Genomic DNA, 18,763 nt, shown 5'->3' on the forward strand with positions numbered 1-18,763 from the left:
TTAGCCCAGCTCCGGCAGCCGCGCGGGGCCGTGGCCGGCCGCCAGCAGCAGCAGCAGGCGCAGCAGCTCGCGGTCAGTGGCGTCGAGGATGCGCGGGAGGAAGAGGGCGGCCACCTGCACGGCGTGCGTCTTGAAGCCCCGCCGCGGCCGGCCCTTGCCGTTGATGGTCACGTACCAGGGCCGCCGTGCGCCGGTCTGCCCGCCGGCGCCGGTGCCCTCGTCGCCGTTGCCACCGAAGGCGCGCGACGCGTACGTGTTGTATCCCAGGGCGTTGATGCGCTCCGTGAACTCGCACTCCGGGCCGAACGACGCCTGCGGCGATTGGGGAGGTGCGGGGAGTCGAGCGAAAAAGTTAAGACGCCGCGGGTTGGGGCCGTGCCACGTCTCGCTGCTGCTGCTGTTGCCCGCTGCTGCGGAACCGTTCGATTAGCGCGGTTGGCCACGCACGCTGCGAAAGAAGTTCAACGCACGTGGGATACACACATGGGAGAGTTGTCACGAGACGTCAGCCATTGCAGCCTCTGTATTGTTTCCTCCTAGGGCAGTGTTGTCGACAATTACGTTTGAGATTTCCACCGGTGACCAAATGGCCCGCAATGTGTCTGTCTCGTCACAGATCGCAAGCTAAGCGGGCGTTGAGCCTGGATAGTACTTGGATGGGTGGCAGAAGAAAGTGCCGACTCGCACTGACCAGCGTGGTGAAGTATGGTCAAATGACCGTCAATGGATTGACAAACAAGCTGCAGAGGTGATGCGTTTACTGCATCGGGGATTCATTGGAATGACACAATCTGGGGTAAAATTATTCGATGCAAGAATCAAACAATTTGTCTCGTTTTTACCGTCTCATTTGTACAATTGTGTTAGATGCAAAAGCTTAATTGCAGCCGACCATGTGCATTCTGTATTCTGTATGAATTGTAAATCCAAGTGTGATTCCTTGCATTGGAACCTTGAGTGCAAGAACACAGTCTTGTCAATTAAACTGATGCACTTTTATGAACAAATTTTTGAACACAATCGTCAATAACACTGTCGCCTTAAAATAAAATAAAAGACGTGTTAGAGGTGACGTTTCGGGCAATGTCCCTTCTTCACAGCACCGACAAACACTTCATATTTTGGGCACCTTCTATTAAGAAGGCCATTGCGATACACATCACCGATTGCATTTTTTTAAGACCACAGTGTTAACTGACGATTTGTGTTGAGTTCGATTACGTTGTTTTTTTTCCTCCCCCGTCAAATACACGCGTGCACATTTCTACACGCGCTTGCAGTTCCACTGGGCTGCACGCTGCTGACTTGCAGTATGCAGCTCAGTAGGGACCGCCCTACCCAACATGCTGCAGCCGCGACCCTCATCAGGACAAGCGGAGAAACGAACGCACAGATCATAATCGTAATCTTCATTTAGAGGAATCCGATGAGCTATGAAGCTCTTTTTCACACACGTCCAGTTGGGGGGGGGCGGGGGGGGGGGTTATGCATCCATCCTAAAGGGCAACATTGGTAGCCGTGGATAATTATTTTGCACGCGTAAAATGTGTTTCAAAAAGAACCGATCCGTGATTTGAGCCGTTCTGAAAGTAAGAACAATGATCATGTATCGAGAAATGCCTCGGGAAGAGTCTCACCACGCGTGTTTAGGAGAGTCTCGCATGGGATGCATTGGCCAATTCCATTCACGAGTGGCATGTGGGAGTACATGAGAGCACCTACAGTAAACCCACACATCGGGGGGGGGGGGGGGGGGGTGGTTACACTCAAGGGCCGCACGGATGGGCTCACAGACCCCAGTTGCTGTCCTGCCATCTCCTAGCCACCTCGTCACAGCCCTGCCGCATTGGGTGTCTAACAAATTCGCATGATCCACCAACCCTTGACAAGTGTACGACACACATGGTGATTAATTCTAGATTTGAAGCTTTCGTGACTGCAAGGATTCATATGCTTAGGTTTTTTCGGTAAAGTCACGTAGGTAAAAAATACAGCTATCGTGCTGTGACTGTTCCACCTGAAGACGGAAGCTTGTGTTGCCTCCGAAACGTCGTGATTTTTATTTTATTTTTATTTTACTTTTATTAATTTCAATTTTTTACCTACGTGACTTTACCGAAAAAACCTAAGAATACACAAGGTGATTGTCTCAACAGCAGAAGGCACAATTGTGACCATTAGCCCGGTATTCCCAGCATGCATTGCATGTCACACGACACCACCGTGCTGCGTGTATCATGTTTGTGGTCAAGCCTTGTGTCTTGACCACAAACATGAAGAAAAAACACGGGATCAATTTTCATTCGCAATCATCGGCAGAGTCTAGCCGTCTTTGCCTTCTGCGGCTGCCTCGTGCGTCAGGGGCTCGGCGTGGACAGGCCCTGCCCGATCACTTGCGGGCAGAGTGCGGCACTGCCTAGACGTTGGCAAATAAAGCAATGAATCTTTTTGGTTCTTTCGGTAAAGTCACGTAGAAGGGAAGTAATAAAATAATAAAAATAAAACATAATAAAATAATTCTCACGACGTTTCGGCCACAACGCAAGCAGCCGTCCTCAGGTGAAGAATGAAACACCACCAAGCTTGGTGGTGTTTCATTCTTGTGACCATGGTGTTTCATTCTTCACCTGAGGACGGCTGCTTGCGTTGTGGCCGAAACGTCGTGAGAATTATTTTATTATGTTTTATTTTTATTATTTTATTACTTCCCTTCTACGTGACTTTACCGAAAGAACCAAGGAGATGAATCCCTGCAGTCACGAAAGCTTTAAATCGAAATTTAAAGCAATGAAGGCAAAGCGAACACTCGATGTTGCGTGTGCGGCGAGAAGCAGGCTGGGCAGAGAGGACGCAGAGCTGCGCGCAGGGCGCTGCACGCGAAGTGCGAAGCGTCCGGATCACGCGGTGCGAGGTCGCACAATCGGCGTTGTGCTCAGCGGCGTCGCGACGGGCTGCTGCGAGATCCGAACGCGTCCGTCCGGTGCTCGTTGAGCTGCATTGGCTTCCACTCAGTGACACACAAAGCGCTTGCCACAGAATGCACCACGACAGCTCGCGGTCTCGTCAAGGAGCATCAACCATCACGCGCGGCCGTCTGGAATGCTCTCTCTTCCGATATTGGGAAGCTACTGGAGCTGTACACTTTTAAATAATCTAGATTGAAGACGCATTTCTTCAGAACTGCCTTTGTGTTTCATTTGTTGTCCTTCCCGCGTACCTCCGATTAGCACGCTTGGCTACGTACGGTGTGAAATAAGTTCCACGTACGTAGCAGCGTGTACGCTCCGGTCAGGGTTTATCAGAGGAAGCATGTTTCTCAAATCCCCTCCCCCCGCCGCCGCCGCCACTACTCGAGGGAGTTTACGGAAGCGATTTGACCTCTCGACCTGGAACGCGATGCCAAGTTAAACGTCGCCGCCGCTGGGAAACCCTCCTCGGAAACTTCGCTAAGAGTGGAGCTGACGTGGGCACGGGTGGGTGGACGCAGCGACGGACGTCGCACGCCTGAGCGAGCGTGCTGGGCTCGTCGGGTAACGCGAGACGGACGCGTGCGCCCCGAGTCGCAACACAACAACGGATCGCGCCGTGCGCTAGCCACTGCCGCGCCGATCGGAATCGTCATCGTCGTCGTCATAAGCACCACCACCATCGCCACTATCACCATCATCATCATCATCAATCCCACATGCAAATCATTGTCACAATAATCATCAAACGTACCACCACCACCATCGCCACTATCACCATCAATGCCACATTTTTATTACTGTCACAATCATCGACGTCATACGCACCACCACCACAATCGCCACTATCATCATCATCAATCCCACATTGAAATCATTGTCACAATAATCATCAAATGTACCACCATCGCCACTATCACCATCAATGCCACATTTTTATTATTGTCACAATCATCGACGTCATATACACCACCACCACCATCGCCACTATCATCATCATCATCAATCCCACATGCAAATCATTGTCACAATAATCATCAAACGTACCACCAACATCGGCACTATCATCATCAATGCCACATGCTCATGATTATCACAATCATCATAATCAGTTATTCTACAACAATAATCGCCATCATTTGCACCTCCACATTTATCATCAAACACCATCCATACCACCACCTCCACCATCATCATCATCATCGATACGATCGTCATTTGTACCACCACAAACATCGTCATAATTTACACAGCACCTCCACTGCTGCCATCATCATCGTCATTACCTTCACATATCTATTAACACCAAGTCAATTTCCTTTAGTCACTCATAGAATATCACTGCGCAAATATCACAGCTCAAACACAACATTGGTAAAAATCAACTGAAGTTGAAAATACATAGTTACAGTTCTCAGCTCTATTGTATGTATGTTGACACTTCTTTTGCACCGTACGTATCCAACCGTGCTCTTTGACCTCTGACCACGTAAAGGAAACGAGTTAACTCTATTCTCAGAACACCTGTGCACTTGCTTTAACACGGGATCAATTACATAGAGGAACAATTGTGAACATTTATTTGGGGTCAGGGTTACGTTGCCAAAATACGATCGTGAGCAGCAGGGGTCCCATGGTCTGGATAATAATAATAATAATAAAAAAAAGCTGTTGTGTTAGAGAACATCTTAATTGGGAACACTCAAAGGAGGGCCGAGTAACCGAGCACTCCACTCCATCTTCATAGCAACAAACCCGGACATTTGTTCATTACCGCATGAGAGCAAAGGCTCTTTTTGTCGATCGATTGATCTCCGTGATTGTGTCACCAGGCGAGAACCCACGGAGACCTCAAGTATCTTTTGCAAGGTTGACCTCGGGGCCAAACAGGTGATGACAAACGCAAGCGTAGGTGAGGTCTAAACACGCGGACAAGGGGGGGCTGCGATGCCTACGAAGAGAAGCTCGGTTGCTCGCCAGCGAGAGAACACCGACTTTTGTGAAAGTCAACCACGTGCCGAAACGACGAATCGCGGGCAAAACAACGGCGCAGGTCGCATTCTGCCGGCAATTACTTGCGCGATACTTTTGATCAAAAAAAAAATTAACCCGTAACAACAAAGTTTTTCACTATAAATCCTTTATATGCGTGGCGGCTAGAGTCCTCTCGTCCTCTGGCTTGAGATTGCTGCCACCTATGGGTCAGATGATTGCCTGCCACCATTATGCAATTGGTAATTAAATATAATTTATTTTTTCCTAACAAGTGTAAAATTTAGGAAATTTTGTTTCACGAAAATAAATTGTCACGCACAACGAGTCTGTGTGCCAAATGTCAGCTCGATTGGATCACGGGAAGTTGGTTAAAAAAACGACCGAAAGATTTGCACGGTCGTAAGCGCGCAAGCAAGCAAGCAAGTGAACTTAATATAAAGGATTTAAAAAGGCCAGGGTGCAAAATGTAGAAACGATCGAGTACAAATGTGATTAGCGATTGCGCTCAAAACATTTCAGGTCGGGTATCCAAGCCTTGCTCTCTGGTTCTTTCAGTAAAGTCACGAAGATATCCAAGTCTTGCCGAATTCTGGGATCGATTGAGACGGAACGGAATTTAATTCCCAGAGTGAAAGGTGGCAGCCTTCACGCGGCCCCACTCTGTTGTAGAACGATAAAAAAAAATCACGGCGAATGCCATCGACGCGGCGACCGCCGAACATCGATCATCGATCTCCCGGGTCTCCGTAGCAACAGAAACGGCACCAACAGCACCAGCGAGCATTCCCAGAGTACGCAGCGTCGCGGTGCAAAAAAACGCATTGCCCGAATCTGGCTTTGACCCCTGAACCCCACGGAGAGACTCGTCTTTGACTGCGAGTGTTTTACATCTGGAATGGGTGAAACGGTTAAGCGCAGGGAACGGCTGTCTGCCTCTCTTGATCGCTTTAACAAATGCCCTGAAGCAAGTGGTTATGCGACGCATTTGGCGACCCACGTTTAGCCGCGTCCGGCCGCAGTCTCCCCTTGTGGAGGAATCAAATTCCCACGGGGTTCTCAAATCGACATTTATCCAGTGAGCAACTGGCATTCCAACAACGGTTATTTGTTGTGTTTAAATCCTGGTGTGGTATCTTCTTGGTTCTTTCGGTAAAGTCACGTAGAAGGGAAATAATATAATAAAAATAATAAATGAATGACGCTGTCTTTCCGACAGACCTGTTCTTCACCTGAGGACGGCTGCTTGCGTTGTGGCCGAAACGTCGTGAGAATTATTTGATTGTTTTATTTTTATTATTTTATTATTTCCCTTCTACGTGACTTTACCGAAAGAACCAAGAAGATGAATCCCTGCAGTCGCGAAAGCTTTAAATCGAAATCCTGGTGTGGTAGTTAACTTTGCCCATCATACATTTGGGGTCAATTCAACGTGAACACTTTCACCTGGAACCAGAAGCCCTCTACTCCGTGCTGTCATCCCGTCATATATTTTTTTTATTGGTGTGCTTTTTGCTATTTTAGAATGTGTTTTACTCTTCTACATTCCAAAAATGGTAGACAATTGAAACCCAAGCCTCATTTGCTGCAAGGAAGCACTCAAGATTTATTTCTCGCGATCACTTGACCAGATCTCTCACATTCCTGCAGAGTGTGCTGAAGCTTTGTTCACAGAATGTGGGTGCTGGAATGAGCTCTTCCGTTAACGGGCTTTTGCTGCCTGCATTTGCAGCACGGCGCACATTTTGCTGCATGGCAACCCAACGACGCACTTCCAGGTGCAATTGCATCCCAGTGTCCCGGGGTGTACACAAGTTTACCGAAGCGTAGAGCCGTCCCTTGCTGTTCATGGCGAGAAAGCGACCAGCGAGTAGCCCCTTTATGGCCACAACTCCCACGTCCACCGATGTGATCTCCAGTATACCTGGCAAAAGACAAAGATCCGCCGTATAGCCTTAACAGACTGTTGGGTCAAGTGCTGTTAGCGAGACCGTATTGAAGGCTGGCACTGTGGCACACGAGGGGGTGGGTGGTCAGGAACACGCCCGGCCGCCTTTGTCTCCCCAGTAGCGATGTTTACACACCGTACCGGGTACTCATTTGAGGCTGAGTCGACATAGGTGAGCCCCAGGACCAGTTCCGATATTCGTCACTGGTGTTGGCCGTGTGCGGGAATTGAACTCGGGAAGCTGGGTTCGTAGCGCAGTGCGCTAACCGCTACACCACCGCAAAACAGTCAGCCATCGCCCTCAACATCACTATCATCGAAAGCCATATCGTCATCACCACTCTTATCATCATCATCACCACCATTATCATCATGATCCCTGACTTCATCATCATCATCGACGTGATTATAGCTGGCATCATTATTACCACCATTGCGATCATGATCACTCGATTCATTACCATCACCAGCAACATGATCACACCACCACTTCAACACCTCCATCAACAACGTGATCACAGAACAAGCATGTTTATCACCACTATCATGGTGATCATCAGCACCACCATCAGCATTGCTACTATCATCTTCATTTGTAGCTCCGTCATAACCTCGCAGCTCGTCGGGTTTGAGAGTGTCTAAACTATATCAACTATAGTAGTAGGTTTTTACCCTTTTAAACTGGTACAAAACTGACACCTTTATTCAAGGCATCATGTTTGCAATAACCACAACACAAGTAGTCAAAAAGCAAACAAAAAGAATCAACTCTGATAATGATAATAATATGCACTGTCCTTGAAGTTGATTGGTCGACACCCGAGACGGCTTTATTTAGAGCCGAGAAAGCCGTCTCGGGTGTGGACCAATCAACTTCAAGGACAGTGCATATTGTTATCATTATCAGAGTTGCTTCTTTTTGTTTGCTTTTTGACTACTTGTGTTGTGGTTATTGCAAACATGATGCCTTGAATAAAGGTGTCAGTTTTGTACCAGTTTAAAAGGGTAAAAACCTACTACTATATTTTGCCACTGGTAAAAGAGATCTCATAGTATATAAACTATGTTTTACTTCACCCTGTGAGGCCCACTGAGCGACGTAGCTCTTTTTCAGAAGCGGCACGGCCACAAATGATACCTCAACGAAGCGGCTTATCGTGTGGAAATTGGTTGCAGGCAAATCCTCTCGACGCATGTTTCTAAATGTGGAGGGAAAAACCGGAGAACTCGCAGGAAATCCACGCGACCACGGGGAGATAAGACACGCAAACTCCAAATATACAGCAGCGGGCGTCAGGGTCGGGATGGAATCCACGCCCTCCCGCATACCAGGCGAGGTAGTTAACATCTCCCCATCGCAGGGTGGTCACACGGGGTGTCACAAAGCTCTGCGTGATCCATCAACCCTCGGATCACAGACGTGCGCTGCTACGGCCGGATAAATGATGACCTCCCATTGACGATATTGTCAGCTCTCAGCAGCTAAGCAGGTTCGGGCCTGGCCAGCCCTGAGGCTTCCTACGGGGCTTTGCTGTCAGCAGAGGGCAGTGCAGTAACAATCAGCAGTTGTAGTCACAACCCGTTCTGGCCAACGTCAAGGAGGATGGTCAAATCACCATCAAGGACCCGTATGCCGAGGGGAGGCCCTCATCCAGCAGTGGATTGAGCAAAGGAGCTGTCCTTCAAAAAATGTTAACACTTGTGAGAATTTGCAACAACACCACAAGATATGTGCCTCCTGGCTCTGGAGACCACCTGGAGAAGATTCCAGCCATGTGTTGACTGATGGAGACTCTGACTTTTTGAAGCTATTAACAATACATTTGTTATCATGTTACAGTATATTATCCGTTCTTTTTCCATTCAAGACGATAGTCCCATATAAGTGTTAAATTGCTTTTGAAGCGCCCTGTGTAGCAACGGTGGTGTGCTTCCCGCACGCAATCCGGGCAGTGTCATCTCGTGGGGTCTGCAGCCCGGGACCTGCTCACACTCAGCCCATGAGCCAAGGGGAGGATGGTCGGTACGACCTGGGGAGACAGATGCCACCACTACCCCCATAGGCAGTATCCACCACGGGCAGAGATATATATATATCTTAGCGCATATACAGTACTCTCAGTCTGAAATCGTATCTTATTTTCTAAAACATTCAATTTCTTTCGCACCATACGTACCCAACCGTGCTAATCGGTGGTGCGATATTCTACGTGACTTTACCGAAAGAACCAAGAAGATGAATCCCTGCAGTCACGAAAGCTTCAAATCTAGAAAAAATAAAGTGATTACAAATATCACGACGTTTCGATCGCAGCACGAGCGGTCGTCATCTATCTCCGCGACTTTACCGAAAGAACCATCGAATAAAAGCCGGCGCCACTTACTCAACACGCTGTTCCTGTCCAGGGTGCCGTCCACATCTCCGCTCGGGTGGATCTGCACGTGGAACCTGGTGGCACAGAACAACTTCCGACGCCGTGGCGCTCCGCCCAGGTGCTCGTAGACGGGCAGCAGATCGTAGGCACGGCCGCCGTCTCTCGCGAACCTGTGTCGCTTCTCCTCCTCCTGCTTCTGCTCGACCCGCGGGACACCGGCATCGAGGCTGGTGGTGCTGGTTGGACCCCGGGTTGCGCCGTGGTGGTGCCGCTGCTGCTGCTCGGTGGAGGAGGCGGCCTGGGCAAGAGCCAAGCAGATGATGGCAATTACCAGCAGCATGGTCGTAGGCTCGAGGTGTCGTCGGGACACATGTTCGCACCCAGGTGATAGACGTGGACATCTGCCGTGAGCTACATCCATTGGCGCCTTTGCTTCATTCCTTGTCGTTCCCTCCGACAACAAAAGTTTCGCTCAATGCAACTACCGCACGGACAGCACGCAATTAAGCAAAAGTAACATTCTGTTTTAAAACAATTTCAATGTTACGTTCTGCTTGTTTCTCGTCACTCCCCCCTCATCTCACCACCCTGCCTGTCTTTCTTCGCCGAGATAATTGTCGACAAGCTGCGCGATGTCTCTGTAGTCTACCGCGTGCTGGTGCCGCCACCACCACCACCTACGTGTTTGTGGCACCTACGGCAGACACGTGTCTCTGAGTGACGACGGAACGGACAACGACCTCCTTGCAGCCTCAAGAGCCTGACCGCCCCCCCCCGCCAGCCTTGTCTTTTAAATCTCGGGCAGGGCCCACGCCGCCACCCATCGCGTGTCAAGAAGTGTCTCTCGACCCCGTGATCACACCCACCAAGGCCCAATAAACACAAAGGAAGAGAGGTGTCTGTGTGTGGTGTGGTGTGTTTGAGCCCCCCCCCCCCCCGTCTTCTCCCGTTTGATCCCGGTGCGGGCGGGGTTCGTGGGGGTGGAATGCGAAGTTTGGTGGCGTCCGTTCTCCCCTCTCTCTTCTCTCTGTCATCCGCGTGTAAAGTCACCCGGGCGTCAGATTTTACGACCGAGACCAGACGAGAGAGAGAGAGGAAATTGTGCAAGGGAGGAGGAGGATGATGAGTCGTGCAGACGGGAAAATGCCAACGTCATTGGGAGAAACCGGCGCTCGTGTTGTTGATTCTTCTTCTCGCTGTGCGTTGTTTGGCACGGTGTCTGACGTTTCGTTCCACGAGCTGGGGCGGGCGGGCAAGGGGGGGGGGGGCTCATTCAGGAACTGTGATAATGGTGTCCCGTGCACTTATTGAGCAATGGGGGCTTCCTGATTTGACCGCGCCGTCTTTGCTGGTCAAGTGTGTGTTCGGTGGAGGAGCTCCGGATCAGATGTTTGTCATCCTCCGGCTTCGGAGTCGAACTTCACGTCACCAGGTTCGAAGGTGGAGCGGCGTTCGGGGCGGTGGCATTGCCCTGCGCGTTCGCCGCTTGTTGCAGTGGGTTCACACTCTCGAATTCAGCGGCCGCCCTGGTTAGTACTGCGGGTTTATGGACCCTGAGAGGCCGTTCATAAATGACGTCACGCGATTTTGGACGATTTCTGACCCCCCCCCCTTCGTCACAAAAAGTCAGACTCCCCCTCAAACATGACGTCACAAAGCTCTGCACCCCCCCCCAAAATAAAACATGCTTCAAATCGTTTTAAACTATTGTCATTGTAGTGCGTATTTAATGTGGCGCTATTTAATTAAGTAGAACGTGGTGTCTATATTTATTCAAAGTTGCGCATTTTGATGTGACGTCACATTTCACAACCCCCCACCCCTCGTCACACATCGTCACAAATGTCTGACCCCCCCAACCCCCTTAGGTGCGTGACGTCATTTATGGACGGCCCCTAACGAACACGCGCTGTCTACTTCCCAGTAGATGTTTCATATATATATACATAATAATAAAGATATCTCGTGACGCCCATTCTCAAGAGTAGGCCATTGTATGCTAGCGTCAAATTGTAATAATTACCTGCGTGACACGACGTGAGTCTTGGTAAACGAGCAAAGTTATAAATAATAACCACTGCGCCACTAATGCACCCCACGTACATACACATTGAAATTAACGAATGGAAAGACAAGGGTCGATTGCCCCACCAGACAATTAAATACTGTCTTCTTGGTTCTTTCCGACAGACCTGTTCTTCACCTGAGGACGGCTGCTTGCGTTGTGGGCGAAACGTGAGAATTATTTATGTTGAATTTTTATTATTTTATTATTTCCCTTCTACGTGACTTTACCGAAAGAACCAAGAAGATGAATCCCTGCAGTCACGAAAGATTTAAATCGAAATTTAATGAAACTCTGTATTAATATGCGTAATATTACAGGTCCATAAGCCTCTGTGTATTTCGGTGCAATGTGCCCATTTATCTGAGCCTCATCCGCAGGCTAATACTACTAATACATTTCATTCACCGCTGGATGAAGGCCATGTTGATCCGCGAGTGCTGTTGAACCATACTTCGCGAACTGGAACGGGTTCACAAATCACCGGTGGTAGCCGCGGCTGGGAATCGAACTCGGGTTGGTGGGGGAGGGGTTCGGATTATTGGTGCGGGGCGCTAACCACCGAGCCACCACTCCTCCACTAATGTATAATCAGCGTGGCTTCTTCAACACCGCTCTGATGCTTCGTGTTGTTTTCCCGTTGAGTGCCGCGTTTGATGGACACTCACATTAATGTAGTTTTGGCGGCCATACAGATCGCTGCCTGCAATCTCTTACCTTCAACCCATCAAGACAGCGCCTAATATTTGTAATTTATCGATTATTGTACCTTTCGAGTAGTTGGGCTATGCATAAATGGACATACAAAGATAAAGATCCCCCTCTCCCCTATTATAGCCTTCAACAGACTCTTTGGGGCAAGTGCAATTAGCGAGGCACCTCTAAAGGTCAGCACAACACACGGGCGAGTTGGTGGCAGGTGCCACGCCAGGGCCGCCTTTGTCTCCCCTGATGCGATGATGTTTACGCACCGCACCAGGGATGTGTTGACCGCGGGTGACCCCCGGGACCGGACCAAGATATTTCGTCACCGAGCTTTGGTCGCCGGATTCGTCGCGCAGTGCGCTAACCACTTGCGCCACCGCTTCCCAGATTATGTAATTACAAGATTCGCGTCTCCGCGTGTGAGTACACCACAAACCGCGGAGATGGAGCCATGGAACGAGCTCAGGTGCATAGCCGAGATGGATTGTGGTATACATGGGACGGCTGTGGGGCCGTCCATAAATGACGTCACGCACCTGGGGGGGGGGGGGGGGGTCAGACATTTTTGACGATGTGTGACGAGGGGGGGGGGGGTTAGAAATGTGACGTCACATCAAAATGCGCAACTTTAAATAAATATACACAACACGTTCTGCTTAATTAAATGGACGTTTTAATAAATGTTTTCTCCTGCAACATCAGAGTGCAGCGCCACATTAAATACGCACTACAATGACAATAGTTGAAAGCGATTTGAAGCATGTTTTATATATTTTGGGGGGGGGGGGCAGAGCTTTGTGACGTCATATTTGAGGGAGGGGGGGGGGGTCTGACTTTTTGTGACGCCGTGTGACGAGGGGGGGGGGTCAAAAATCGTCCAAAATCGCGTGACGTCATTTATGGACGGCCCCTATGTGAAAGCAGTAACGTGGCACGGCTTTAATCCAACAGTGGATGGACCGTGGCTGACGATGATCTCGAGATTGTAGCGCTGAGACCTCTTCTTCTTAGGGACGGCACAACGCTGACTTCTAGCTTATCCAGAGAGGTCTTTAGCGGCAGCACAGATAAGGCGCTAATTAAGACACGTTAGGCAAAACTATAATTAAACCGGGACACGGAATCGAAATCAAACAAAAACAACCGAAAGAGAGAAGTAACGAACAAAGCAGCCGCGGCCGCGAGTGGATTAATTCCATCCACACAGTTTAAGCTCCCACAGGAGGTAATTAGGCAATTAACACCCAACGATTGAAGTGCACTGACGTGGCATTACCATAAAGTGACGCCGAACACCGATAAGGCCCCGCGGAAGCCCTGGACGTCGGCGTTTGTAGATAGGGGACGCTGAGCCGCGTGTGCGTGAACTCCTGGCACCATTCATTCGAGGGAAAGCCACACATCTTCTTGGTTCTTTCGGTAAAGTCACGTAGAAGGAAAATAATAAAATAATAAAAATAAAACATAATAAAATAATTCTCACGACGTTTCGGCCACAACGCAAGCAGCCGTCTTCAGGTGGAGAACAGGTCTGTCGAGTAGACAGAGTCTGTCGTGAGAATTATTTTATAATGTTTGATTTTTATTAATTTATTATTTCCCTTCTACGTGACTTTACCGAAAGAACCAAGAAGATGAATCCCTGCAGTCACGAAAGCTTTAAATCGAAAAGACAGCCACACACATGCGCAGGGCGGTACGCAGACACACACACCACTTATCGGCAGTGGGTGGCACAGGGGCGCTGCGCTATGAACGCGGTGGTTGCTGAGTTAGATTCCCACGGCTGATATCGGTGGTATCTCGACCGATCCTATTACCCTGCCTTCGCTAACCCCACCCGCACCGAGCAACGTGGTAATGAGTCTACATAAACTTCCCAAAGAGACGGAAGGGGGCAGTCCAGATATTCAAGTAGTTTAAACAGTGCCCTACATTGACACGACTAAATGAAACCAATGCATTTGTATTCTTGGTTATTTCGGTAAAGTCACGTAGAAGGGAAATAATAAAATAATAAAAATAAAACATTCTTATTTTTCTTTTTAAATAAAACGTAATTATTGTGTTTTATAAAACATAATTATTATGTTTTTTATTTTTTATTTTTATTATTTCCCTTCTACGTGACTTTACCGAAAGAACCAAGAATATGAATCCCTGCAGTCACGAAAGCTTTAAATCTAAAAATCCAATGCATTTTGTCTGGTTAATAGGAATAAAGTACCACATTTCGGGGTCTCGACAGGGGGGAAATCGGCCCCATCGTCCTCACACCCCCTCCGCCCTCCACGGAATCCGCCACAAGGTTTGGCATCGGATTCAAATGTTGACCGACGATCGTTTCCAACAGTTCAGAGTCAAAACAAAACGCGAACCATTCATCCATTCTTTTCTTCTTGGTTCTTTCGGTAAAGTCACGTAAAAGGGAAGTAATAAAATAATAAAAATAAAACATAATAAAATACAATTCTCACGACGTTTCGGCCACAACGCAAGCAGCCGTCCTCAGGTGAAGAACAGGTCTGTCGGGAAGACATTCATTCAGACTCTGTCTCCTCGACAGACCTGTTCTTCACCTGAGGACGGCTGCTTACGTTGTGGCCGAAACGTCGTGAGAATGATTTTATTATGTTTTATTTTTATTATTTTTATTATTTCCCTTCTACGTGACTTTACCGAAAGAACCAAGAAGATGAATCCCTGCAGTCACGAAAGCTTTAAATCGCCATTCATCCATTCTTTTCCTAATCGATTTCAGTGACCTGAACGTTGTGTAAGCGATTCCCCGTTTGGCTAAAGCTGCCTTTTCTCCGGGCACCACTTCTTTAATTCGGCAAGCAAACGCATCATAACCGACTTATGGGAGGCCCAGGACCGGTTCAAATAATCGTCACCGTTGTTAGCCACGAGGCGAGATTTGAACGCGCGTCGTCGTGTTCGTAGCTCAGGGCGCTAACCGCGACACCACCGCTCCCCGCATCATCAACGCCACCATTCTTCTTCTGTCGTATGGCGTTGTGAAAAGAAGCAGTTTTTTTCCTCCTCTTTCTTCTTAATGATCGTCGTAAATGAATGCAAAGGTTTCTCATCCAGTCAAACGATGTGGTTGACGCTGTGTGGATTTCAGCGATACCGACACGATGTGCATGGACGGAGCATTCATCGGTGATGTTCTTGGATGGTTTGGACTTCTCCACAGTCGCAGTCGGGCGATTCTTTGATCTTACATTTATGGAACGTGCACGCGCATCTGCCGTGCTGGGGTCAGGCCCGGTTCGGCGTGGTCCGTAGTGGTCGTGGAAGAGAGAATCCCGGTACTGCCACCGTCGGATCGTGAATGATGTTTTCGTTTGTCACGTCCATAGCCGCTCATGATTCAGACTAGCATCGTCATCATCAGCAGCACCATGTTCACCACCATGTACCACAACGATCATCATCACTCCCTCTACCACCAACCACCACAACACCCAACGTCATTAACTGATTGCCAACACCACGACCGTAACCAACACCGTCACTATACCGTCACTGCAACCACAACATCAGCAGCAGCAACAGCAACAGCACATTCATCATGACCACACCCATCATCAGCAGCACGTTCATCATCATCGGCAGCAGCAACAGCACGTTCATCATCATCATCATCAGCAGCAGCAGCACATGCATCATCATCATCAGCAGCAAAAGCACGTTCGTCATCATTCATCATCAGAAACAACAGCAACGGCACATTCGTCATCATCAGCAGCAACAGCACATTCATCATCATCATCAGCAGCAGAAAAAACACGTTCGTCATCATCAGCAGCAGCAGCAACATCACATTCATCATCATCATCAGCAGCAGCAAAAGCACGTTCATCATCATCATTCATCATCATAAGCAGCAGCAACAGCACATTCACCATCATCATCATCAGCAACAGCACGTTCATCATGACCACACCCATCATCATCATCAATCATTTACCAGGCCTATCTACACCACTGTCAGCAACAGGCTTACTACAGAAATCACCTGCATCATCATCATCATCTCGAGTCCTTCTACAACATTATCATCATGATCGAGTCTAATTGCGCTCGTGTATCAAACTTGTGCCCCAGGGAAGGGCATTACGGTCTGGCAAGCGGAGAGAGAGAGGGGCCGCGTGCACTCTGTTGGCGGGAGGATGAATCAAGACCGAGGGCCACCCACCCGCCCATCGCCCTCCCCGTGTCCTAATCTGTCAGGGGCTGTCAGCGGGACGTTACGGGAGATTGTTAGCACCTTGTTTCTCAAGAGATCCCACGCTGTGCCACCACCAACACCAACACCGTCGCCGCCGCCGCTACCATCACCTCCCCCACCACCACCATCACCTCCCCCACCACCAACCAATTACCACCACTACCACCTTCCACTCCAGCCGCGGCGTGTCTCATCCACCACCACCCTCACGCCTGTGTGTTGCAATGGCGCAACGCTCTGCGTCGGCCACACGCAGGTGACGTGTTTAATAGCGGGCGATAGCCCCATTGAGATCGGGAGCATGCATAGACAATGTCGACGTAGCATACGAATATTAAATGTAGTCTATGTCTCGGGTTTCTTGACTGGCTGTTCACTGGTTTCCTCTTTTGTGAGCAGCCACCGAAGTTAACTGGGTAACTGGCTGAGCGGGATTTTTTTCCGTGTAACAAATGCACATTGGATTGACACGGTGGAAGAAGTTCGGAATACGTTCATCCAAGAGGTGTAGGTAACGAATACAGAAGACTGGTACGCTTGGCTGAAAATTGCTCAAACTTTTTCACTCGTGCTCCCATTAATGCAATTCTTTCGCAAGAATAGTGTTTAAACCCTAAAGAATATAAAGAAACTCACAATCAGGGGCGTACCTATGTGGTATGCAGCGCGATGCGACGCACAGGGGACCAGTCGGCCATAATATAAACAAGTAACAACATGTTAAACAAAAACATTCACAAAAAACCCCTACATTTTTACCATTAATGCAAAAAAAACCATTGTCAATTTTTTATATTTCCGAAGATTACAGAGCGTAAAATAGAGTAGCGCTACTGTTGTTGTTTGTGACTGAATAGCACGAAGCTTGTTTGCTGACATGCAAGACGCACGCAAACTTAATCGTATTGTTCCATTTGCCTCTTTGTATTAATACTGTCCCTGTGAGACCGTCTTCCTCTTAACCAAATACGCGGTGCAACTAAAATAATATTTATACTTACATATGATCGTATACGGGGTTAAACACATCCGTAGCTGTTTCAGTAAACGTGAGTCGGGAGAAACGAGTGGGGCCCACATTCGTATCTTCCATAGCCCCCCCCCCCCTCCGTTGGAATAGATCGTTTACGCGCCCGTGCACAAAATCCATTTTTATCTCGGCATTCCACGGCGTCAAAATGCCGATTGCTTTTAGTGCTCCGAGTGCAGGAGGATCGTGAGCAGAGTGCGAGCAACGAGTACTGCCTCTTCTTTTCTTTTGCAGAGCAACGTGCTTCGGTAACAGCGTGTTCGGGTCCGCAGCGCACTGCGCTATGAACACTGCGAGCATGAGTTCGATTCCCAGCCATGGCAAAGATCAGGGGTGAGTTGAAATCTGAACCGGTCCTGATTGCGTCAACCACCCCCCGCTACCCCCACCCCATCCCTCACCCCCATCTGCAGTGACCGGTGTGGTGAAGTATGGTCAAACAACCCACAATAGTGGGTTTGACAAAAAGGGTAGAGATAGAAAAATATTAATTCAGCAGACCCATGTCAATATGAACCAAAAAAAACCACGTACGTGCATACAATATCAAAACATTATCAATAAAGGTATCAATAAATACGGTGGTTGCACAATCTACGTAAGGATGAGCGTCATATTCAGTACAATCACGGGTAAACATGGACCTTACTTGATACACATCAGGCTGCAAACAATCCATGACAGATATCGTTTCCTGTAACGTATGTTGAGTGCCATGACGTCATTCATAACGCATGACTCATGCATGTAATCCATGGAACAAAAACATACAGGTAAGAGTAGTCGTGGCGATGGAGGGGTGGCGCAGTGGTTAGCGCAGCATGAGTTCGATTCTCAGCGACGGCTCACATCAGTGGGGAGTGATATGCGAACTGGATCGAGTCATCCCCCCACCCCGCACTGACCAACATGGTGAAGTAGGGTCACGCGAAGTATGGTATGGTGCCATGTGTAAGCCATGTATCAGGCACCATTATATACACACCGTGTGTTATACGCATACTAGACAAGCCATTCATTATTATACACACCATGAATTACACAAAAATAGAGATCACCATATAGCCTTTAACAGACTATTGGGGCAAGTGCTGCTAGCGAGTAGCACCTATGAAGGCCGGCACGGCACACGAGGAGGTGGGTGGCCAGCACTACGTCCGGCCGCCTTTGTCTCCCTCTTGGATATATTTACAAATTTCACTAGGTACTAATTTTAGGCTGAGTCGACCTAGGGGAGGCTAAGAATCGGTTCAGATATTCGTCACCGGTGTTGACCGTGAGTTTGAATTGAATTAGGGTCGTCGGGTTCGTAGCACAGCGCGCTAACCACGACAATACCACAAAAAGACAAAGATCCCCCGTCTAGCATTAACAGAGTGTAGAGGCAAGTGCTGTTAGCGAGCAGCTATGAAGGCCGGCACGGCACACGAGAGGGAGGGTGG

The 18,763-nt window shown here is 48.7% G+C and overlaps 1 protein-coding gene across 1 annotated transcript; it reads right to left on the reverse strand.

Annotated features, from left to right (window-relative positions):
- On the reverse strand, positions 1-9,621 carry LOC144722952 (fibroblast growth factor 3-like). The gene is made up of 3 exons (XM_078601392.1): positions 9,291-9,621; positions 6,779-6,882; positions 1-312 (listed from the first exon to the last, which is right to left on the reverse strand). Exons 1-3 carry the CDS (start codon positions 9,619-9,621, stop codon positions 1-3), a joined length of 747 nt encoding a protein of 248 aa, XP_078457518.1.
- Positions 9,622-18,763: the final 9,142 nt, after the last annotated feature.

Source organism: Lampetra planeri, chromosome 16 (genome assembly GCF_965212315.1).
Source record: "Lampetra planeri chromosome 16, kcLamPlan1.2.h2, whole genome shotgun sequence".
NCBI lineage: Eukaryota > Metazoa > Chordata > Hyperoartia > Petromyzontiformes > Petromyzontidae > Lampetra > Lampetra planeri.